This window comes from Callorhinchus milii, unplaced genomic scaffold (assembly GCF_018977255.1).
Source record: "Callorhinchus milii isolate IMCB2004 unplaced genomic scaffold, IMCB_Cmil_1.0 Scaffold81, whole genome shotgun sequence".
Taxonomy (NCBI): Eukaryota; Metazoa; Chordata; class Chondrichthyes; order Chimaeriformes; family Callorhinchidae; genus Callorhinchus; species Callorhinchus milii.
This window is the reverse complement of record NW_024704822.1, coordinates 77244-96791: the sequence shown is the minus strand read 5'-3', so window position 1 is coordinate 96791 and position 19548 is coordinate 77244. Positions and strand designations below refer to the sequence as shown.

Below are 19548 nucleotides of genomic sequence, written 5' to 3'. Positions count from 1 at the left end.
GGTAGATTTATCTGCACTCATTTACACAGTCAAGAAACTGTCTCTCTATCACACACTAAACTCTGTACCCCATCACCCCCACCCGCCCTCGCCCCCGCCCTCGCCCTCGCCCGGCCCCACTGGGTCCCTATCACACACTAAACCCTGTACCCCATCACCCTCGCCCTCGCCAGGCCCCACTGGGTCCCTATCACACACTAAACCCTGTACCCCATCACCCTCGCCCTCGCCAAGCCCCACTGGGTCCCTATCACACACTGAACCCTGTATCCCATCACCCACCCCCGCCCTCGCCAAGCCCCACTGGGTCCCTATCACACACTAAACCCTGTACCCCATCACCCACCCCCGCCCTCGCCCCTGCCCTCGCCAGGCCCCACTGGGTCTCTATCACACACTAAACCCTGTACCCCATCACCCCCGCCCTCGCCAGGCTCTGTGTTAGGCTGAGGATTCCGTGTATCCCACCTATAATAATAATAATAATAATCCTCGCATTTGACATAGCGCTTTTCACGTCTTCTCGATGTCTCAAAGCGCTTCACAGAATAGACTGTAAAGTGAATTGACCGTATATTTGTGGGCGAAACACGGCAGCCAATTGCACACAGTGTGTCCCACAAACAGTCGTGGATTGAAAATGACCAATTTATTATTGCTTTGTTTTGGAGGGATTATTATCAGGCGTATGGAGTAAGGAAACTTGCCCGAGGTTTCGCCCCCGGCCTGGAATTGAGCTCAGGTCTCTCGCTTACGAGGCGAGTGCTCTAACCACTGAGCTACAGGACATTTCAAAGCACTTGATAGAATATCCTGGAATGCATTGCCTGAAGGGGTGGTGGAAGCCGATTTGAGAACAACTGTTAAGCGAGAACTTGATCATTATTTGAGCGAACACCACACGGACTCGTGGGGGGAGAGAGAGAGAGAGAGAGAGAGAGAGAGAGAGAGAGAGAGCAGGGAAATGGAGTTGGAGTTGAAAGTGACAGTGTGGGGGAGCGACCATTGACACGGACACGGTGGGGGGAGAGAGAGAGAGAGAGAGAGAGCAGGGAATGGGGTTGGAGTTGAAAGTGACAGTGTGGGGGAGCGAGCATTGACACGGACACGTAGGGGGAGAGAGAGAGAGAGAGAGCAGGGAATGGGGTAAGAGCTCTTACAATACAAGGCTTTTGTGCAAATTAAAATGAGGCAACAGTCTACACTGCAGAATTTGGGGTAATAAAACAAGAGCGCCGGTCAATATTGCAGTGTACAAAGCTATTGGGATTCAGTAATGAGCTACAACATTAAATTCACAATACGTTATCTATAAAAACCTTCAACTCGGATCGTCACTTTGAAAATATTGACAAGTCTTGTCTGACGTGATCTTCTCCCCACACACACACACACACACAACAACTCAACAACGCACTGAGGCTCAGAGCCAATGAGAAAAGAACATGGAAACTTTTGCTGAATAAAAATGGAACAGCGACCATCTGAACCAGATAAATGATTTTAAAGATGTCTCAAGACATTTAACTTGATGACGTCTATATTTAGGAGATTTTGATCCCATAAAACATTTTTCTGAAGGCAACGTTTAGCTCATCTTTTTCAAAGCTATTAAAATGAATTAACTAATGACTCAACACACAAGTGTTTCAGTAACTACTGTTCCAAATCTAAATTCATAGCTTCATAACCGGCTTAGGAACTGAAGTATTTTGATTTGGCTGAAAGATGACCTGGAAGAATCTGGAAGAGTTCTTATGTTCTTATGTTCTTAATACACGAACCATATTGATGCATCAGGATATTAATGTTACATTACACATAAAACTGAGAAGAAAATGGCTTATGTTGAAATGGCTCCCAGTTGCTACATATAATGTTATCTCCGGACATCAGGGTTATTTATCAGCATCACATTCATTATTCTGCTGAACATTATATGTTGCATTATATGGAGGAAAATCTTTACAGTGGTTTGTAAGCACAACCCAAAATAATGATGTAGTTCCTTAGCATTACCCAATCGTGAGATTTGATATACAAAAAACCTGACAACTGCAAATAAGATGAATAATCCTGAAAACTGAAGTCATACCCAGCAATTAACTCCAATCCCTGACCCTCATCTCATTTCTAAGGCAGAGCTCCCTCATGTGTCCTTAAAGAGGCGCTGACAATCACTGGCAGCCGTGTGGACCAGTCTGAGGAACTGACAACAAGAATTACCTTCTCAACAAAAGCAGAAATTAGCAGCGATGGAGCCTAAAGTGCAGCAATTTTAAAAACAATTCCTTAAATTAGGAATTCTAATTCGGGAGCTCCGGCCGGTAATTGGAAGTATATCAGACTGACCTATAGCTCTGAAAGCACTCCAAGTCACAGGGAGCTCCCACAGATTGCTGTGATGTACATCCGGTTTCCGTAAGGAACACTGCTGCCATCTCTGTCATTTACACCCCAATGTGCAACTGTGCCTCAGGAGTTTGCTCACAAGAGTTATGTTTGTTGCCACAAGTCAAAATGGCCAATTTGCAGAGATCCTTCACACCAATTGGAGTAAAATGCTTAAGACTCAAAGCCATGTCATAACACACAAAGTGGAGACAGAGGCATCACAATTAAAACCTGACAAAGTTGAATTTCCAAGCAGTAAAACTGGTACCAACCCTTTGGATGAACAGTCCCTTTAATTGTGTAATACTGTATCTTGCACTAAAATGTCACCCATTCGATATCTCCAACACACTGGGTTGGTGAGAGTAAAGGCTGAAATGTTCCAGCTTTTCTAATGTGAAGACCGATCATAAAACTTTCTTTATCGGGTTAAATGTTAAAAAAAACTGAGCTACGTCACATCTTACCAATGTCCTGGGAAGGAGGTGTTCAGGGCCCAGAGTGGAGCCCACAGCCCATCTCAGCATCATGTCCATTATGGAGCCCTCATGGTGGACATTTCCTATGCAGTGTATAAAATATGGTGCAGTTTTCATCAGGCAGTACAGCCAGTGTCATCCATCTTCTGCCCCTCGATGAGGTAGAACAAGAATCCAGCTGATAATCTTCATGAATACCACCTATTGAACACCTCCGTCCAATTTTCCAGAATACCAAACCCATAGCATAGATATCTGCTCTTTTAAAAGATTCAAAAGGTTTCATGTTAATGGAATCATCGAGGACTTCTGGAGCCACATATCTTTTTGTTCCCACTCTGTGGTTTGGAGCAATATCGATAGTATCTGTGGCTGAATCGGGCCTTACTCCCAGCCCTAAATCCGCAATGCTGCAGGTTTCGTTCTTCTTTACCAGAATGTTTTTAGATTTCAGATCTCCGTGAGCGATGGCAGGTTTTCCTTGGGTACCAACTATCTCCATAGGGAGGTGCGCAAGGCCACCTACACATAGAAATTCCCAGAGATAGATTGACTGAATGGCCTCCTTCTGTGCTGTCTCTGGTGTCTATATAGAATCTTTCAACAACAATCATAACATCATTGATCATAACATCATTAGATACAGAGTGCATATGGAAAGAGACAAGGAACCATCTAAGCTGAAGATATTCAACTGGAAGAGGGCAAATTTCAGTGAGTTAAAAAGGGACTTGGCCAAGGTGGACTGGAAAGAAAGATTGGCGGGTAAAACAACTAAAGAGCTGTGGGAAGTCTTCAAGGATGAGATACTCGGGGACAGAATAAATGAATAAATACATTTCCAGAAAAGGGAAAACCTCCCTGGATGACCAAGGTAATTGTATCTAGAATGAAGCAGAAAAAGGAGGCGTATGACAAATGTCAAACCCAAGATACAGAAGACAACCAAATAGAATATAGGAAGTGCAGAAGAGGTTTGAAAAAGGAAATAAGAGGCAAAAAGATTATGCGAAAAAAGGTTAGTGGGTAACATTAAAGGGAATTCTAAAATATTTTACAAACATATCAAGAAAAAAAGGCTCGTCAAAGGAAGGGTGGGGCCAATTAACAACTCAGGGGGAAATCTTATTGTGGAGGCAGAGGGCACGGCTGATGTTCTGAATGAGTACTTTGAAGTGGATGCACCAAATGCCGCAGTATCGGAGGAGAGGGCAGAGGAAATGGATAGGATAAGTATAAACAGAGAGGAAGTACTGAAAAGGTTGACTGGGCTGAAGGTGATAAGTCGCCCGGTCCGGACGGGATGCAGCCGAGGTTACTATGGGAGGGACGGGTACAAACAGCGGAGGCTTTGGCTACAATTGTTCATTCTTCGTTGGACACAGGAGTGGTGCCCGAGGACTGAAGAGTGGCCAATGTGACTCCCTGTACAAAAAGGGGCAGAAGGACAAACCTGGGAACTCCAGGCCAGTGCCTGACATCAGTAGTGGGGAAACTCCTGGAGACTATAATCCGGGACAGAATAAATCTTCATTTATAGAATATGGGTTAATTAGGGACAGCCAACACGGATTTGTTAAAGGCAAATCTTGTCTAACAAATCTAATAGAATTGTTCGATGAGGTAACGGAGAGGGTGGATAAAGGCAGTGCAGTTGATGTAGGTCATATGGACTTTCAAAAGGCATTTGACAAAGTGCCACATGAAAGACTTGTAAGAAAGATAGAAGCTGTTGGTATAAAAGGGACAGTGGCAGTGGATCCAGAACTCACTGGGAGACAGAGAGCAGAGAGTTGTGGTGAACGGCTGCTTTTCTGACTGGAGCGAAGTGTACAGTGGTGTCCCCCAGGGATCGGTATTAGGACCACTGCTCTTCTTAATATACATAAATGATCTGGACTTGGGTACAGCAAACACCATTTCCAAGTTTGCGGACGACACAAAGTTAGGGAGAGGGTAAACAGTGAGAAGGATAGGAGCCGACTGCAGGAAGACATAGACAGAATGGTAAAGTGGGCGACACACGGCAGATGAGTTTCAATGTGGAGAAATGTGAGGTAATGTATTTTGGTAGAAAGAATGAGAGGAGCAATATACTGGTAATACAATCTTAAGGGGAGTAAAGGAACACAGAGATATGGGAGTGCAGGTAAATGAATCCTTGAAGGTGGCAGGAAAGGCAGATAAAGCTGTAAAAGGGGCAAATGGGATACCAGGCTTTATAAATAGGGGATAGAGTACAAGAGTCAGGAGGTAATGATTAACCGATATAAAACACTGGTTAGGCCTCAGTGAGAATACTGCCCCAGTTCTGGGCACCGCACTGTAGGAAGGATGTTAAGGCATTGGAAAAGTGCAGAGGAGATTGATGAGGATGGTACCAGGAATGAGGACCAGGATTATGAGGAAAGGCTGGAGAGGTGAGGATTATTCTCATTGGAGCAGAGAAGGTTAGAGGACCTAATAGAGGTCTTCAAAATCATGAGGGGATTTGATAGGTTAGAAAGGGAAAAACTGTTTCCACTGGTGGGTGTGTCGGTGACTCGAGGTCACAGATTCAAAATAGTCTCTAAAAGAAGCCGAGGGGAGGTGAGAAGAAGTGTTTTCACGCAGCGAGTTGTTCGAATCTGGAATGCATTGCCTGAAAGGGCGGTCGAGGCCGATTCGATAACTACTTTTAAAAACGCGGTGGACGGGTATTTGAGGAGGACAGGTTTGCAGGTTATGGGGAAAGGGCCGAGAGTGGGACTGACATTAATTGCTCTATTTAAAGAGCCGCACAGACTCGATGGGCCGAATGGCCTCCTTTTGTGCTGTACGATTCTATGATTCTATGAATGGTTAAAGTAGACAGTATTGATGCATTTATTTTATTTTCGTCAGGCGGGTGTCTGACACATGAGGAAACCCATCACTGGTTTGAGAGCATCCAAACAAAACTGAGTTTAGTTTCATACATCCCATCAAAACATGGAAATTCCTGAGACATTTATTGGAATGGAATGTCCCCTCTCTCCCTGGAGGGAAGCAACTGCTTACCTCATTATGGAGAACATTAAGCGCAGGTTGGCGAGAGCCAAGGCTTGGGGACCCCCAGTGTACACTGAGGTAACTGTTGGAATCTAAGCTGCTAAAAAAACATAGCTTGAATTGAGAGCGCTGTCTGGCAACTTTCCCACTGCTTGCCCAGCGAGGACCACCCTACCTGTTAGTTAGGGCTTTGGCTGTAGGGTTAACAGGAGCTGAGTGGGAGGTTTCCCTGCCCCAGTGACTGGTCTTTCGCACACAGCCACAGATGGAGAGCAGTCAGTCAGCGGCACGAGAGCGAGGGGCGGAGTGGGGATAAAGCCACAGCGAGGAGAGCAGCCATCCAGGAGCAGAGGATAATAAACCAGCGAGAAATTGGAATGTGTGAGTGTCCAGAAGGACTTGAGTGTCCTTGTACACCGATCACAGAAAGTTAGTCTGTAGGTGCAGCAACCAATTAGGAAGGTGAACGGTATGTTAGTGTTCATTATGAAAGGATTAGAGTAGGGAAGTCTTGCTGCTACCGTATAGGGCCCTGGAATACTGTGTGCAGTTTTGGTCTCCTTATTTAAGGAAGGATGTACTTACTTTGGAGGGGGTGCAGCGTAGATTTACTCGGTTAGTACCAGGGATGAAGGGGATGTGTTACGAGGAGAGGCTGACCAATTTGAGCCTATATTCTCTAGAATATAGAAGAATTAGAGGGGATCTCACAGAAACCTATAAGATCATCAAAGGACATGATAGAGTAGATAGACTATTTCCTTTAAGCACTTTAATACACTTCTTTTGAATGGCTTAAGTGGCCACAACTCAATATGAATTGACTCGCACTGTACCAACATGGCTTGAGGACAACCTTTTGCTGGTAATGGAGACAGAGAATCTATATTCTCTGCAGCAAATGTAATGTGACTCTTCTCTGTAACAATGGGCAACATTCTCACTCACTGAGAAAATGTTGGATGTATTGGCTGAACGGACCTTCACAACCCATTGAGGAGGCAAACACACAGCTGAAATCCATGAGTTAAACATCTCAGCTTTGACGATATGAACCCTGATGATAGATAAATGCCAAGACCACTGCATTTTGGCCTGGAATTGGAATGATTGAGCACCTCTACAACTCCTTCGGCAGTGAGATCTGAGTCTCATGGAGGAACCGTGTTAGAGGTCATCAAAGCCACTATTACAAAGCAGCCGACAACAGAGACGATTCAGCAGAAGCACATGGTTCCATTTATGATCTTCGATCTCCCCATTTGGCAATCTGATCAGCCGTGATCTTATTAAAGATCTTATTAAAGACCTTATTAAGATCGGGACACGCTCGAGGTGCCGAATGGCCTATTCCGGCTCCTGTCACTTATGTTCTTAATCTGCTATGAAATAGGCTTATATGCACTGTATTATTAATACAGTATGTAAATAATCTTTCTTTTTTCAGTTCCATATTATTCTATGATCTGATAAGAGTTCTTTAAAAGTATGAGGAGTTTGTTGGGATATATAATCATTAAGAATAGAACAAGATTTTCGGATCCATTCTTTTAAGATAATAATAATAATAATAATAATAATAATAATAATAATAATAATAATCCTCGCATTTGATATAGCGCTTTTCATGTCGGGCGGACGTCCCAAAGCGCTTCACAGAACACACTGTAAAGTGAATTGACTGTATGTTTGTGGGTGAACGCGGCAGCCAATTGCGCAGAGCAATGTCCCCCAAACAGTCGTCGATTGAAAATGACCAATTTATTATTGTTTTTAGTTTTGGAGGATTATTATTAGGCTCTGTGTGGAGTAAGGAAACTTGCCCAAGGTTTCGCCCTCTGCCTGGAATTGAACTCAGGTCTCTCACTTGCAAAGCGAGTGCTCTAACCACTGAGCTACAGGACTCCACAATGAGAGCGAGTGGGTGAGAAAGAGAGGACGAGAGCGTGAGAGATGGTGTGCGTGTGTGTGTGTGTGTACGTGACAGGCTGCGTGTCATATATGTTCAATTAAAAATCTTGTTCTATTCTAAATGATTAAAGGGGAATCCCTATATCCCACACTGTACGCCCAGTGACGAGCAGGACTGGCACAGTCTTCTTACAGCCTTACTTGATGGTGTTTTATTTGCCAATCTCTGGCTGAGCTGTGATCATATTCTGGTCAGTGTGACTGAAAAGTCTATAGAATTTGACCAGGAGCAAAGACTTATACCTGAATAATAATAATAATCCTGGCCTTTGATATAGCGCCTCATCACATCTTCAAGATGACACAAAGCGCTTCACACAATATAGTATAAAGTGCAATGACTGTCTGTTTTGTGGACGAAATGCGGAAGATATTACGCTCAGCGACTTCCCCACAAACATTCGTAGATTAAAGTGACCAATTCTTACTCTTTTTTGAAGGAATTATTATTATTACACCCAGAAAAGTGATCCGTGAATCGACTACCAACCGGATCCTACTCACTACAAGGCAAACAGTGACGTGTGGAGTAAGGAAACTTGCCCAACGTTTCTCTCTGTCCCACCCGGGAATCGAACCCAGATCCTCTCGTTTGCCGGGCGAGGGGTCTACCCACTGAGCTACAGGATCATCACTATCATGGCTTCTCTGCTGAAAGATCACTGCTGGAGCTTTCTTGGATTCCTTATTTGGTAGATTTATCTGCACTCATTTACACAGTCAGGAAACTGTCTCTCTATCACACACTAAACCCTGTACCCCATCACCCACCCCGGCCCTCGCCCTCGCCCTCGCCAGGCCCCACTGGGTCCCTATCACACACTAAACTCTGTACCCCATCACCCACCCCCGCCCTCGCCAGGCCCCACTGGGTCCCTATCACACACTAAACCCTGTACCCATCACTCCGGCCCTCTCCAGGCTCCGTGTTAGGCTGAGAATTCCGTGCATCCCACCTACACATGGAAATTCCCAGAGATAGATTGACTGAATGGCCTCCTTCTGTGCTGTAAATGTCTCTGGGTCTCTGGTGTCTATATAGAGCCTTTCACGTCAGGAGGACATCCCAAAGTGTTGGTTGGGCGCCTGAGCTGAAGGGATGAGATCAGACGGCCAAAAGGTCTTTGTTGATCCAAACTAATCTTGTGATCTTGTGATCTTGTGATCTTGTGATCGGCACAAAATGTTTAGACTTTTACCCCTCAATATTCCCTCTTGAAGCAGCTGATTGTCACTGTGTAACAGCGCTGCTCTGACAGACGGTGGGGCTGTTGCTCACTGTAACGTTGATGGAATAATTGAGTGGTGTCATTGGGAATCACAGGGAAACAGTAATTCACATTTGATTTCTAACCCGGAGTTTCTATGTCGATTAATGACATGAAGCCCTTTGTTGGGCAGTCAGGCGGCTGTCATTCACCTCATGGTGTTGGTCCTTCACTTCACGGCTGTTTGTGGGACGTCGCTGAGCCTCAATCAGCTCCCACGTTCGCCTACTAAGTACACAGTCACTACACTTTACAGTTATCCACGACTGTTCATGGGACACTGATTTCCCCAATTGGTTGCCGTGTTTTATCCACAAAAATATACAGCAATAACTTATATTTATAGTTTTTGGGATCTGGAATGTGTTGCCTGAAAGGCTGGTGGAAGCCGACTCAATCACAACTTTCAAGAGAGTGTTGGATGGATATTTGGGATAGACAAATTTGCAGGGCTATGGGGAGAGAGCGGGGGAAGTTGAGTTGATCAGGGCTATGGGAAGAGAGTGGGGTAGTGGGGCTCATCAGGACTATGGGGAGAGTGGGGGAGTGGGGTTAATCAGGACTATGGGGAGAGAGTGGGGGAGTGGGGTTGATCAGGGCTATGAGGAGAGAGGGCGGGGCAGTTGGGTCAATTTGGAAGCTCTTTCACGGACACGATGGGCCGAATGGCCTCTTTCTGTGCTGTATGATTCTATACAGCGCCATCACGTGGGGTGGGGTTCCGCAGCACTTTGAGTCGTCTTGTTATTATTCTGTGTACTTTATATTTTAAAACGAGACAAACTGCTGCCTTGTTGTCCGGCAGCTCACAATGTCCCGGCTCCTGGGCTTTGGGCAAACCCTGTTCTGCCTTAAAATGCCCAAATCATTTCATATCACCGACCAGGAACCACACTGCAGTGACTCCCGACCACTCCCTACTTCCTATTTGCTCAATAAGTGCAGAGCTGAGAGAAGAGAAAGCTCTACTGACTGACGGAGTGTAACCAGCACCGGCTGCTCAGTGACTGAGTGACCAGGACACCGGCTGCTCAGTGACTGAGTGACCAGCACCGGCTGCTCAGTGACTGAGTGACCAGGACACCGGCTGCTCAGTGACTGAGTGACCAGGACACCGGCTGCTCAGTGACTGAGTGACCAGGACATAGGCTGAGGTCAGGATGCAGACAGCACGACTCGGGGTAGTTGCTCTTTGCTGCTGTGTGTGTGTGGGTGAGTCTCACTTTCTCACTCGCTCTCAGTTGGGAGTTTATTTAAGATGATCTAACGATAGAGACAGGAGAACTTGCTCACCGCGTCCCTACAAGAGATGCCGTCAGTCAGGACGGACTGTGTCGATGTGTATTCAGCCGATGTCTCGCTGTCCTTAATGGGATTTTCTCTCTCTCCAGTTACAGCACAGTTCACCATCACTGTACCAGACAATCCCATTACAGCAGCAGCCGGAGGTACGGCTGTGTTTACAGTGAAACCGTCTGGTGAGGTGAGGAGCGGGAGTTGGCGTTTTGGCACCGAGACTGTACTTCTGTGGATCGGGGATATAGTATCTGTAAACACTCATTACGAAGGCCGGGCTGAGGTATCTCTCCCCGACGTGTCTCTTCGGTTAAAATCAGTGACAGTGACCGACAGTGGAAATTACACTGTGAATCTGACCCCAGTTTCTGGCGATTCAAAATCAGCGACAGTCACCCTGAAGGTGAAGGGTAAGTAACAGTTACAGTTAACAATAACCTGTCTGTGTACCACTCCTGTCCCGGGTTATTGGCCACTAACCTCGTCACCAGTTTAGGGAGAAAATTAAAATGAATATCTTCACACAAAGTGTTTTATATCCGGACAAATGGACAATCTGCTCCCGATCTGATGGTTCCATTTCATGTCACTGAGCTGCTTAAAGCAGAGAAATAGTGTTTCTACCCTATAGATATACAGTATGGGCTGTTTTCCTATTTTCTCTCTCGTGTCCTGAAGGCATTTACCATTCTGATAGAGGAAAAAGATGTTATGGTATGTTTAAAAAACTATATCGTAGCTTGTGCCCCGGCCTATCGCTGTGTAAACGCTTTTAAGCAGATATAAGTAAGTAGGTTAGACTTGTTATTGTAGAATTCCGTTATCTGAAGGCCACAGTCTAAGGAACGGCGCTGATAACATAGAAATGGCCTTCCAGCAAAACCGTAAGATTAGTGCAGTTGAAACTAACTAAAGCAAGAAATGTGGGAAAACGTGATTGGTCTGTAAGGAAAAACACCCCTTCTGTGTATTTTTGTGTACTCCTGTATAAAACTTAATTGTACCGATGAAGAGGACCTTTTGTCTGACGGAGACATTAGATCCTATTTGTATACGGGAACAATTGTGTGCTCCTGTATACAAGTAGAAATAAAAACCCATTCTTTGTTTCTTAAGTTTACTTGTATCAGATTTTTTCTCTCCAAATACAGACACATAATTCGCGGATCTAACAATTCTACTGGAATATAGTTTCATAACCACATGTGGCCACTTGTATCTTGAATAATTAGCCATTAATCGTGATTTGATAGCACACTCGCCTCGCAAGCGCGAGGACCTGGGTTTGATTCCCAGGCGGTTCAGGTCAGGGCGAAATCTTACAGGTTTCCTTACTCCACAAACACACACACTCTGTTTACTCAGCAGTAAGTTGGAACCCACTTGTTGATTATCTGATTGGTTTCTGGGGGTAATACAACAACAAGATGACATTTGAGCAGCGCCTTTCACATCAGGAGGACATCCCAAGGCACTGGACAGTGACAGCATTTCAAACCCGAGCTGGGGTCTGTGGGTGGGAAGAGGGGTGGCCGATGGCCTGGTCAAAGAGGAGGGTCTTGAGGCGGGACTTGAAGGAGGGGACGAGGCGGAGTGACTGGGGGATGGAATTCCAGAGGTTGGGAGCAGAGGGGCTGAAGGCTCTCCCGCCAATGGTGGGGTGGGTGGGTCAGCGGATGTGGAGCAGCCGGAGCGGCTGAGCGGAGGGAATAGTAATAATAATACCTCCCCACCAAAAAAAAATTGGGGGACACGAATGTGCACAATTGGCTGCCACGTTGCAGCCACAAATATTACTATGAATAATAATAATCCTTGCATTTGGTTTAGCGCCTTTCACGTCAGGAGGACGTCCCAAAGAGTTTCCCAGGATAAGCCGCCTGGTACTGGGGATGAGGGTGTGAGCTGAGAGGCTGGGAGGGGGGAAGCCTTGTCAGAGAGTTAGTGTAGAGGTGACCTCGAAAGAGGGAATGGAGGCAGCGAGTCACAGTGACCTGGGAGTGGAGTTCCCGAGTTCAGCGTAACCACTGGTTTATAATTGTATGATTCTATTATCATTCTATTTACAGCGAAAATCACCAGCGTCACCGTAACACAGAACACTCCCAACCCGATAGAATACACTGACACTGTGACACTGACATGTGATGTTAAAGGCACTGTTGAGTCACGGTTGTGGTTTAAGGATGAGCGAACTCTCCACAGCAATGACAGGATCACAATCTCCCAGGATAATGCCACCCTGACCATCATCAGTGTGACTAGAAATGATGGTGGAACGTATCGGTGTGAGGCAAAGAACAGCCTTAGCTCTCAGTCCGGCAGCCGTACACTGAGCATTGCGTGTAAGTACTCAGTCACCTCTCAGAATAAGGCTTCAATCTTATGCTTTACGTTCAGTGGTAATAAAAAAGCCGTTCTTGCGTCTGTTGCAGATGGACCAGACACCCCTGAGCTTACAATCACTGGGACACACTCAGCAGAACTTGGAGACTCTCTAACATTGTCTTGTTCTGCTCAGTCAAACCCAGAAGCTCAGTATAAATGGATATTTAATGGCACCGTTCTGTCACACACAACTCCACAGCTCACCATTGATCAAATAAGCCCGACTGACCGTGGGAGTTACACTTGTCAGGCTCGGAACAGCGTTACCTTAAAAGTCAATGCGACAACATTGAGTGAATGGACCGCACTGTTCCCTCAGCTCTTGGCTTTGCACCTTGTACCGTCTGACCACGTCAATGACAGACACTGAGGTGATATCTGCCCTCACTCACCAGCTTATCAACAAGATATTTACAGTGCACACAGTCTGCGTGTGGGGTCTCAGGAGAAACACGCCCTGATTTCTGCTCTTTCACATCTTATATCCTATCATGAGCTGAACGGGCTCCAAGGGGACGTGTTTGGCAACGCAATGTGGGAATGGAGTCCCCCTCTGTGACGCTCTCTGGTCCTGTTCCTGAGCCAGGCTGAATGGCAGGAGTTTACTGTGACTGTGTATTGTAGGTGTAACATGTAACTATTGCTGTACAGATGCAAGTAGTTGTAAATGCTGATTTTTATCTTAGAATTGACTGTTTCTGTTGTTTCTACAGATGCTATACGTCAATGAATATTCATTGTAGGAACACAGGAGGCCATTCAGCCCCTCGAGACTGTTCTACCATTCTATAAGCTCAAGGCTGATCTGTACCTCAACTCCAACTGCCTTTGCCCATATCCCTTGATCTCCTGACCTGACAAACATCTCTCCATCTCAGTGTTGACAATGTGAACGAATCCACAGCCGTAATCCACAGCCTTTTGGGGAGAGAGAGAGAGTTCCAGATTCCCACTCCACTTTGGACAAAAACTGCCCCGATTTCACTCCTGAATGTCCTGTCTCTGATTATAAGATGATGTCCCTCTTGTTCTGGATTCCCCACTCACCAGAGGAGATAGTTCCTCTGTGTGGACTTGAACTACAAGAGCAAAAACAGAAGACGGTGCGTTAAGAGCTTTGCTTATCCCGTCTGTCTAACCAGTCAGAGGCTGTCACACAAGCCGTGCTGCTGAGTGAGGACTGCAGACTGTCCACGATATATTTTAATTGTGATTTAAACTCCAAACCTTATCACAGTGTGATTGCATGTTGCCGGCTGAGTAAAGGGCGAGTGATATAAAAAGGTTCAACAGTCGCTCGGGTACAATGTGTAGCTCCTTGAATAGCATTAACCAACAGCTTAAATAATCACTTCTTCCTGCAAACAAATGTCCACAGAATGTCTCAGGGAAAGAGAATCCAAAAGCCATAAATAAACCTTCCATTGCCTTTCGATCACTCAAATACAAACACAAACACTCATCTGAAGGACAACACCTCCAACAATGCAGCACTGCACTGGGGTGTCAGCCTCGACTGTGTGTGTTATAATAATAATAATAATAATTCCTGCATTTGATACAGCGCCGTATCATATCTTCAAGACTTCTCAAAGCGCTTCACAGAATAAAGTGAATTGACTATATTTTGTGGTGAAACACGGCAGCCAATTGTGCACAGCGACGTCCCACAAACAGTCGTGGATTGAAATGGCCAATTTATCATTATTAAATTTAAGGAATTTTTGAAGTGAATCCTGATGTGGAGTTTGAACCCACAACCTTGTGACTCGGAGCTGAGAGTGTCACCAACTGAGACAGACGGACACTGTTGCCCCTCACTTGGGACTATTGATTCTATCGCTTGAGACTTCTTAGTGATTAGTAATAAAGTCCAGTGCAATGCTAAATACACTATAATCTCACCAATAGCTTTATTTAGAGGAGGTTTGGCTTTGTTTATTCAGATCATGTGGTTAGTGATGTAAATCTGACTCATAAAATACAACATTGATAGTGAATGTCGTGGGTTTCTTGACTTTGAGTCTCCAGATAACAAAACTCTTATTTCACAGCATTTAAATGTCCAATAGATGTTCCGGTATTGACCGGTGATCAGCACTGAAGTGTCACAGTTTTGGAAGAGCTGTAGCTCACCTTCTAAACCCTCCACGGCATTGCTCCTCCCTCCCTCTGGGACCTCCTAACCCCCTACCAACCTGTCCCTTCCCTCCGCTCAGTGGGGTCCGGGTGCTTCACGTCCACACCCTGTCCGCCCCTCCATCGGGCCTTCAACCTGCCTTCAGCCTCTGCCGCCACCCTATGGCACTCCATCCCACAGTCCCTCCCCCTCACCCTCTCCTGTACCTTCTTCAAGACTCGGCTCAAATCCCTCCTCTTCAACCAACCGCACCTTCAGTCACCCTCCTACCCCCACCCTCCCCACCTCCACCCCCTCCTGATCCCAAACCCTCCTCCCCACCCCCACTCGGGTCCAAATCCCTGACTGTCCAGCGCCTTGGGACGTCCTCCCGCCGTGAAACTCGCTGTGTAAATGTCATTTGTTAATAATAATAATGATAATAATCCTTGCAGTTGATATAGCGCCTTATCACGTCTTCTCGATGTCTCAAAGCGCTTCACAGAATATACTGTAAAGTGTATTTGTGGGTGAAACACAGCAGCCAATTGCGCACAGCGACGTCCCACAAACAGTCGTAATTTAAGTGACCAAAGCTATTGTTTTTTTGAAGAAATTATTAACCCCAGAAAAGTGATCCGCCAATGGACTAAGGACCGGCTTCATACTTACTGCTGATAAACAGAGGTGTGTGGAGTAAGGAAACTTGCACAGTGTTTGCCCGGCCCGGGATTCAAACCCTGGTCCTCTCCCGTGTGAGGTGAGCGCTCTCACCACTGAGCTACAGGGCTCAAGGTTGAAGACGGCAAAACACAAAGGATATGTCCCAGCACCTCAGGGCGTTACCGGCACCCCAGGGTGTTCCCGGCACCCCAGGGTGTTCCCGGCACCCCAGGGTGTTCCCGGCACCCCAGGGTGTTCCCGGCACCCCAGGGTGTTCCCGGCACCCCAGGGCGTTCCCGGCACCCCAGGGCGTTCCCGGCACCCCAGGGTATTCCCGGCACCCCAGGGTGTTCCCGGCACCCAGGGTGTTCCCAGCACCCCAGGGCGTTCCCGGCACCCCAGGGCGTTCCCGGCACCCCAGGGTATTCCCGGCACCCCAGGGTGTTCCCGGCACCCCAGGGTGTTCCCAGTACCCAGGGTGTTCCCGGCACCCCAGGGTGTTCCCGGCACCCCAGGGTGTTCCCGGCACCCCAGGGTGTTCCCGGCACCCCAGGGTGTTCCCAGTTTGCTCCAAGTACACCAGCAACACTCCCAGTGGGGTAATGGGTTGTAAGCACAACAAAGAGATTACGAGCTCAGGACTGGGATCTCACTGGTCCAACACCACACACTCTTCCTGTAGCCCCACACTCCGCTGTGGGTTGGCTCCAGCTCCCCCCACCCCCACTGCGTAGCATTGCACAGTCCATATGGGGCCCAGATTCACTCCCTGTGTCAAAGGTCCAAGTCAAGTTTGGTTTGGGCTGAGAACAAAGTTCATTAAATAAGGAATAAATAACAAAGCCACTCACTGGGCTCAGTGCAAAGGAACTTTTCATCAGAAAGGACAAAGGGCAATTTTAGCTGCTCCCCAAGAGAGGTTACTGCAGCCCCAGCGCCAATGGCTTGTCAGCCTCAGGGCAAAAGGACACTGTTAGCCCAGGGCTGGGCAGTGCCCACCACACTGTTAGCCCAGGGCTGGGCAGTGCCCACCACACTGTTAGCCCAGGGCTGGGCAGTGCCCACCACACTGTTAGCCCAGGGCTGGGCAGTGCCCACCACACTGTTAGCCCAGGGCTGGGCAGTGCCCACCACACTGTTAGCCCAGTGCTGGGCAGTGCCCACCACACTGTTAGCCCAGTGCTGGGCAGTGCCCACCACAGGGGATTCCCCTATAATCATTAAGAATAGAACAAGATTTTCAGATCCATTGTTTTGGATATGTTTAATTAAAATTAAACATAATTAAGATATGTTTAATTAAAAATCTTGTTCTATTCTAAATGATTATAGGGGCATCGCTATATCCCACCACACTGTTAGCCCAGGGCTGGGCAGTGCCCACCACACTGTTAGCCCAGGGCTGGGCAGTGCCCACCACACTGTACGCCCAGTGACGAGCAGGACTGGCACAGTCTTCTTACAGCTTTACTTGATGCTGTTTTATTTGCCAATCTCTGGCTGAGCTGTGATCATATTCTGCTCAGTGTGACTGAAAATCATCACATCTTCAAGACATCACAAAGCGCTTCACACAATACACTATAAAGTGTAATGACTGTGTGTTTTGTGGACGAATTGCGGCAGATATTACGCTCAGCGACTTCCCCACAAACATTCGTCGATTAAAGTGACCAATTCTTATTCTTTTTTGAAGGAATTATTACTATTACCCCCAGAAAAGTGATCCGTCAATCGACTACCAACCGGATCCTACTCACTACAAGGCAAACAGTGACGTGTGGAGTAAGGAAACTTGCCCAACGTTTCTCCCTGTCCCACCCGGGAATCGAACCCAGATCCTCTCGTTTGCCGGGCGAGGGGTCTACCCACTGAGCTACAGGATCATCACTATCATGGCTTCTCTGCTGAAAGATCACTGCTGGAGCTTTCTTGGATTCCTTATTTGGTAGATTTATCTGCACTCATTTACACAGTCAGGAAACTGTCTCTCTATCACACACTAAAGTCTGTACCCCATCACCCACCCCGGCCCTCGCCCCCGCCCTCGTGAGGCCCCACTGGGTGCCTATCACACACTAAACCCTGTACCCCATCACCCACCCCGGCCCTCGCCCTCGCCCTCGCCCTCGCCAGGCCCCAGTGGCTCCCTATCACACACTAAACCCTGTACCCCATCACCCACCCCCGCCCTCGCCAGGCCCCACTGGCTCCCTATCACACACTAAACTCTGTACCCCATCACCCCCGCCCTCGCCAGGCCCCAGTGGCTCCCTATCACACACTAAACCCTGTACCCCATCACCCACCCCCGCCCTCGCCAGGCCCCACTGGGTCCCTATCACACACTAAACCCTGTACCCATCACTCCGGCCCTCTCCAGGCTCCGTGTCAGGCTGAGAATTCCGTGCATCCCACCTACACATGGAAATTCCCAGAGATAGATTGACTGAATGGCCTCCTTCTGTGCTGTAAATGTCTCTGGGTCTCTGGTGTCTATATAGAGCCTTTCACATCAGGAGGACATCCCAAAGTGTTGGTTGGGCGCCTGAGCTGAAGGGATGAGATCAGACGGCCAAAAGGCCTTTGTTGATCCAAACTAATCTTGTGATCTTGTGATCTTGTGATCGGCACAAAATGTTTAGACTTTTACCCCTCAATATTCCCTCTTGAAGCAGCTGATAGTCACTGTGTAACAGCGCTGCTCTGACAGACGGTGGGGCTGTTGCTCACTGTAACGTTGATGGAATAATTGAGTGGTGTCATTGGGAATCACAGGGAAACAGTAATTCACATTTGATTTCTAACCCGGAGTTTCTATGTCGATTAATGACATGAAGCCCTTTGTTGGGCAGTCAGGCGGCTGTCATTCACCTCATGGTGTTGGTCCTTCACTTCACGGCTGTTTGTGGGACGTCGCTGAGTCTCAATCAGCTCCCACGTTCGCCTACTAAATACACAGTCACTACACTTTACAGTGACAAATCCTGTGAAACACTTTGAGATGTTCTCCTGACATGAAAGGCTGTGCCAAATGCAAGGTTTATGATCACATTATCCACCACTGTTTGTGGGACACTGAGTTCCCCAATTGACTGCCGTTTTTCGCCCACAAAACAGTACAACGATAATTTGTGTCTATAGTTGCTGGGATCTGAAAGCGTTTCCTGAAAGGCCGATGGAAACCGATCCGATAACAACTTTCAAGAGACAAGTAGATCGGTATTTGGGGAGGACAAATTTGCAGGACGAAAGGGAGAGAGCGAGGGAGTGGGGTTGATCAGGGCTGTGGGGAGAGGGGAGTGGGGTTGACTTTGAAGCTCTTTCAAAGAACGGTCACAGACGCGATGGGCTGAATGGCTGTATAAAGCCATGATTCTATGATTCTATGATTGCGCCTTCACATGGGGTTGGGTTCTGCAGCACTTTGAGTCGTCTTGAAGACGTGATAAGGCACTGTATCGAATGTCAGGTTATTATTGTTATTATTCTGTGTATTTTATATTTTAAAACGAGACGAACAAAGATCCAAACGGCTGCCGTGTTGCTGTCCGGCAGCTCACAATGTCCCGGCTCCTGGGCTTTGGGCAAACCCTGTTCTGACTTGAAATGCTCAAACCATTTCATATCACCGACCAGGAACCACACTGCAGTGACTCCCGACCACTCCCTACTTCCTATTTGCTCAATAAGTGCAGAGCTGAGAGAAGAGAAAGCTCTACTGACTGACGGAGTGTAACCAGCACCGGCTGCTCAGTGACTGAGTGACCAGGACACCGGCTGCTCAGTGACTGAGTGACCAGGACACAGGCTGCTCAGTGACTGAGTGACCAGGACACCGGCTGCTCAGTGACTGAGTGACCAGGACACAGGCTGCTCAGTGACTGAGTGACCAGGACACCGGCTGCTCAGTGACTGAGTGACCAGGACACCGGCTGCT

General features: G+C 47.2%; 1 protein-coding gene across 1 annotated transcript in view; it reads left to right on the top strand.

The window, feature by feature from the left end:
- Positions 1-10263: 10263 nt before the first annotated feature.
- LOC103172726 (carcinoembryonic antigen-related cell adhesion molecule 4-like) overlaps positions 10264-19548 on the top strand; it is a 33148-nt gene continuing 23863 nt past the window's right edge. The window contains exons 1-2 of the mRNA XM_042345713.1: positions 10264-10354; positions 10534-10848. Coding sequence (XP_042201647.1) covers positions 10303-10354; positions 10534-10848 — 367 coding nt within the window. The 5' untranslated portion in view covers positions 10264-10302. The remainder of the gene's footprint in view (positions 10355-10533; positions 10849-19548) is intronic.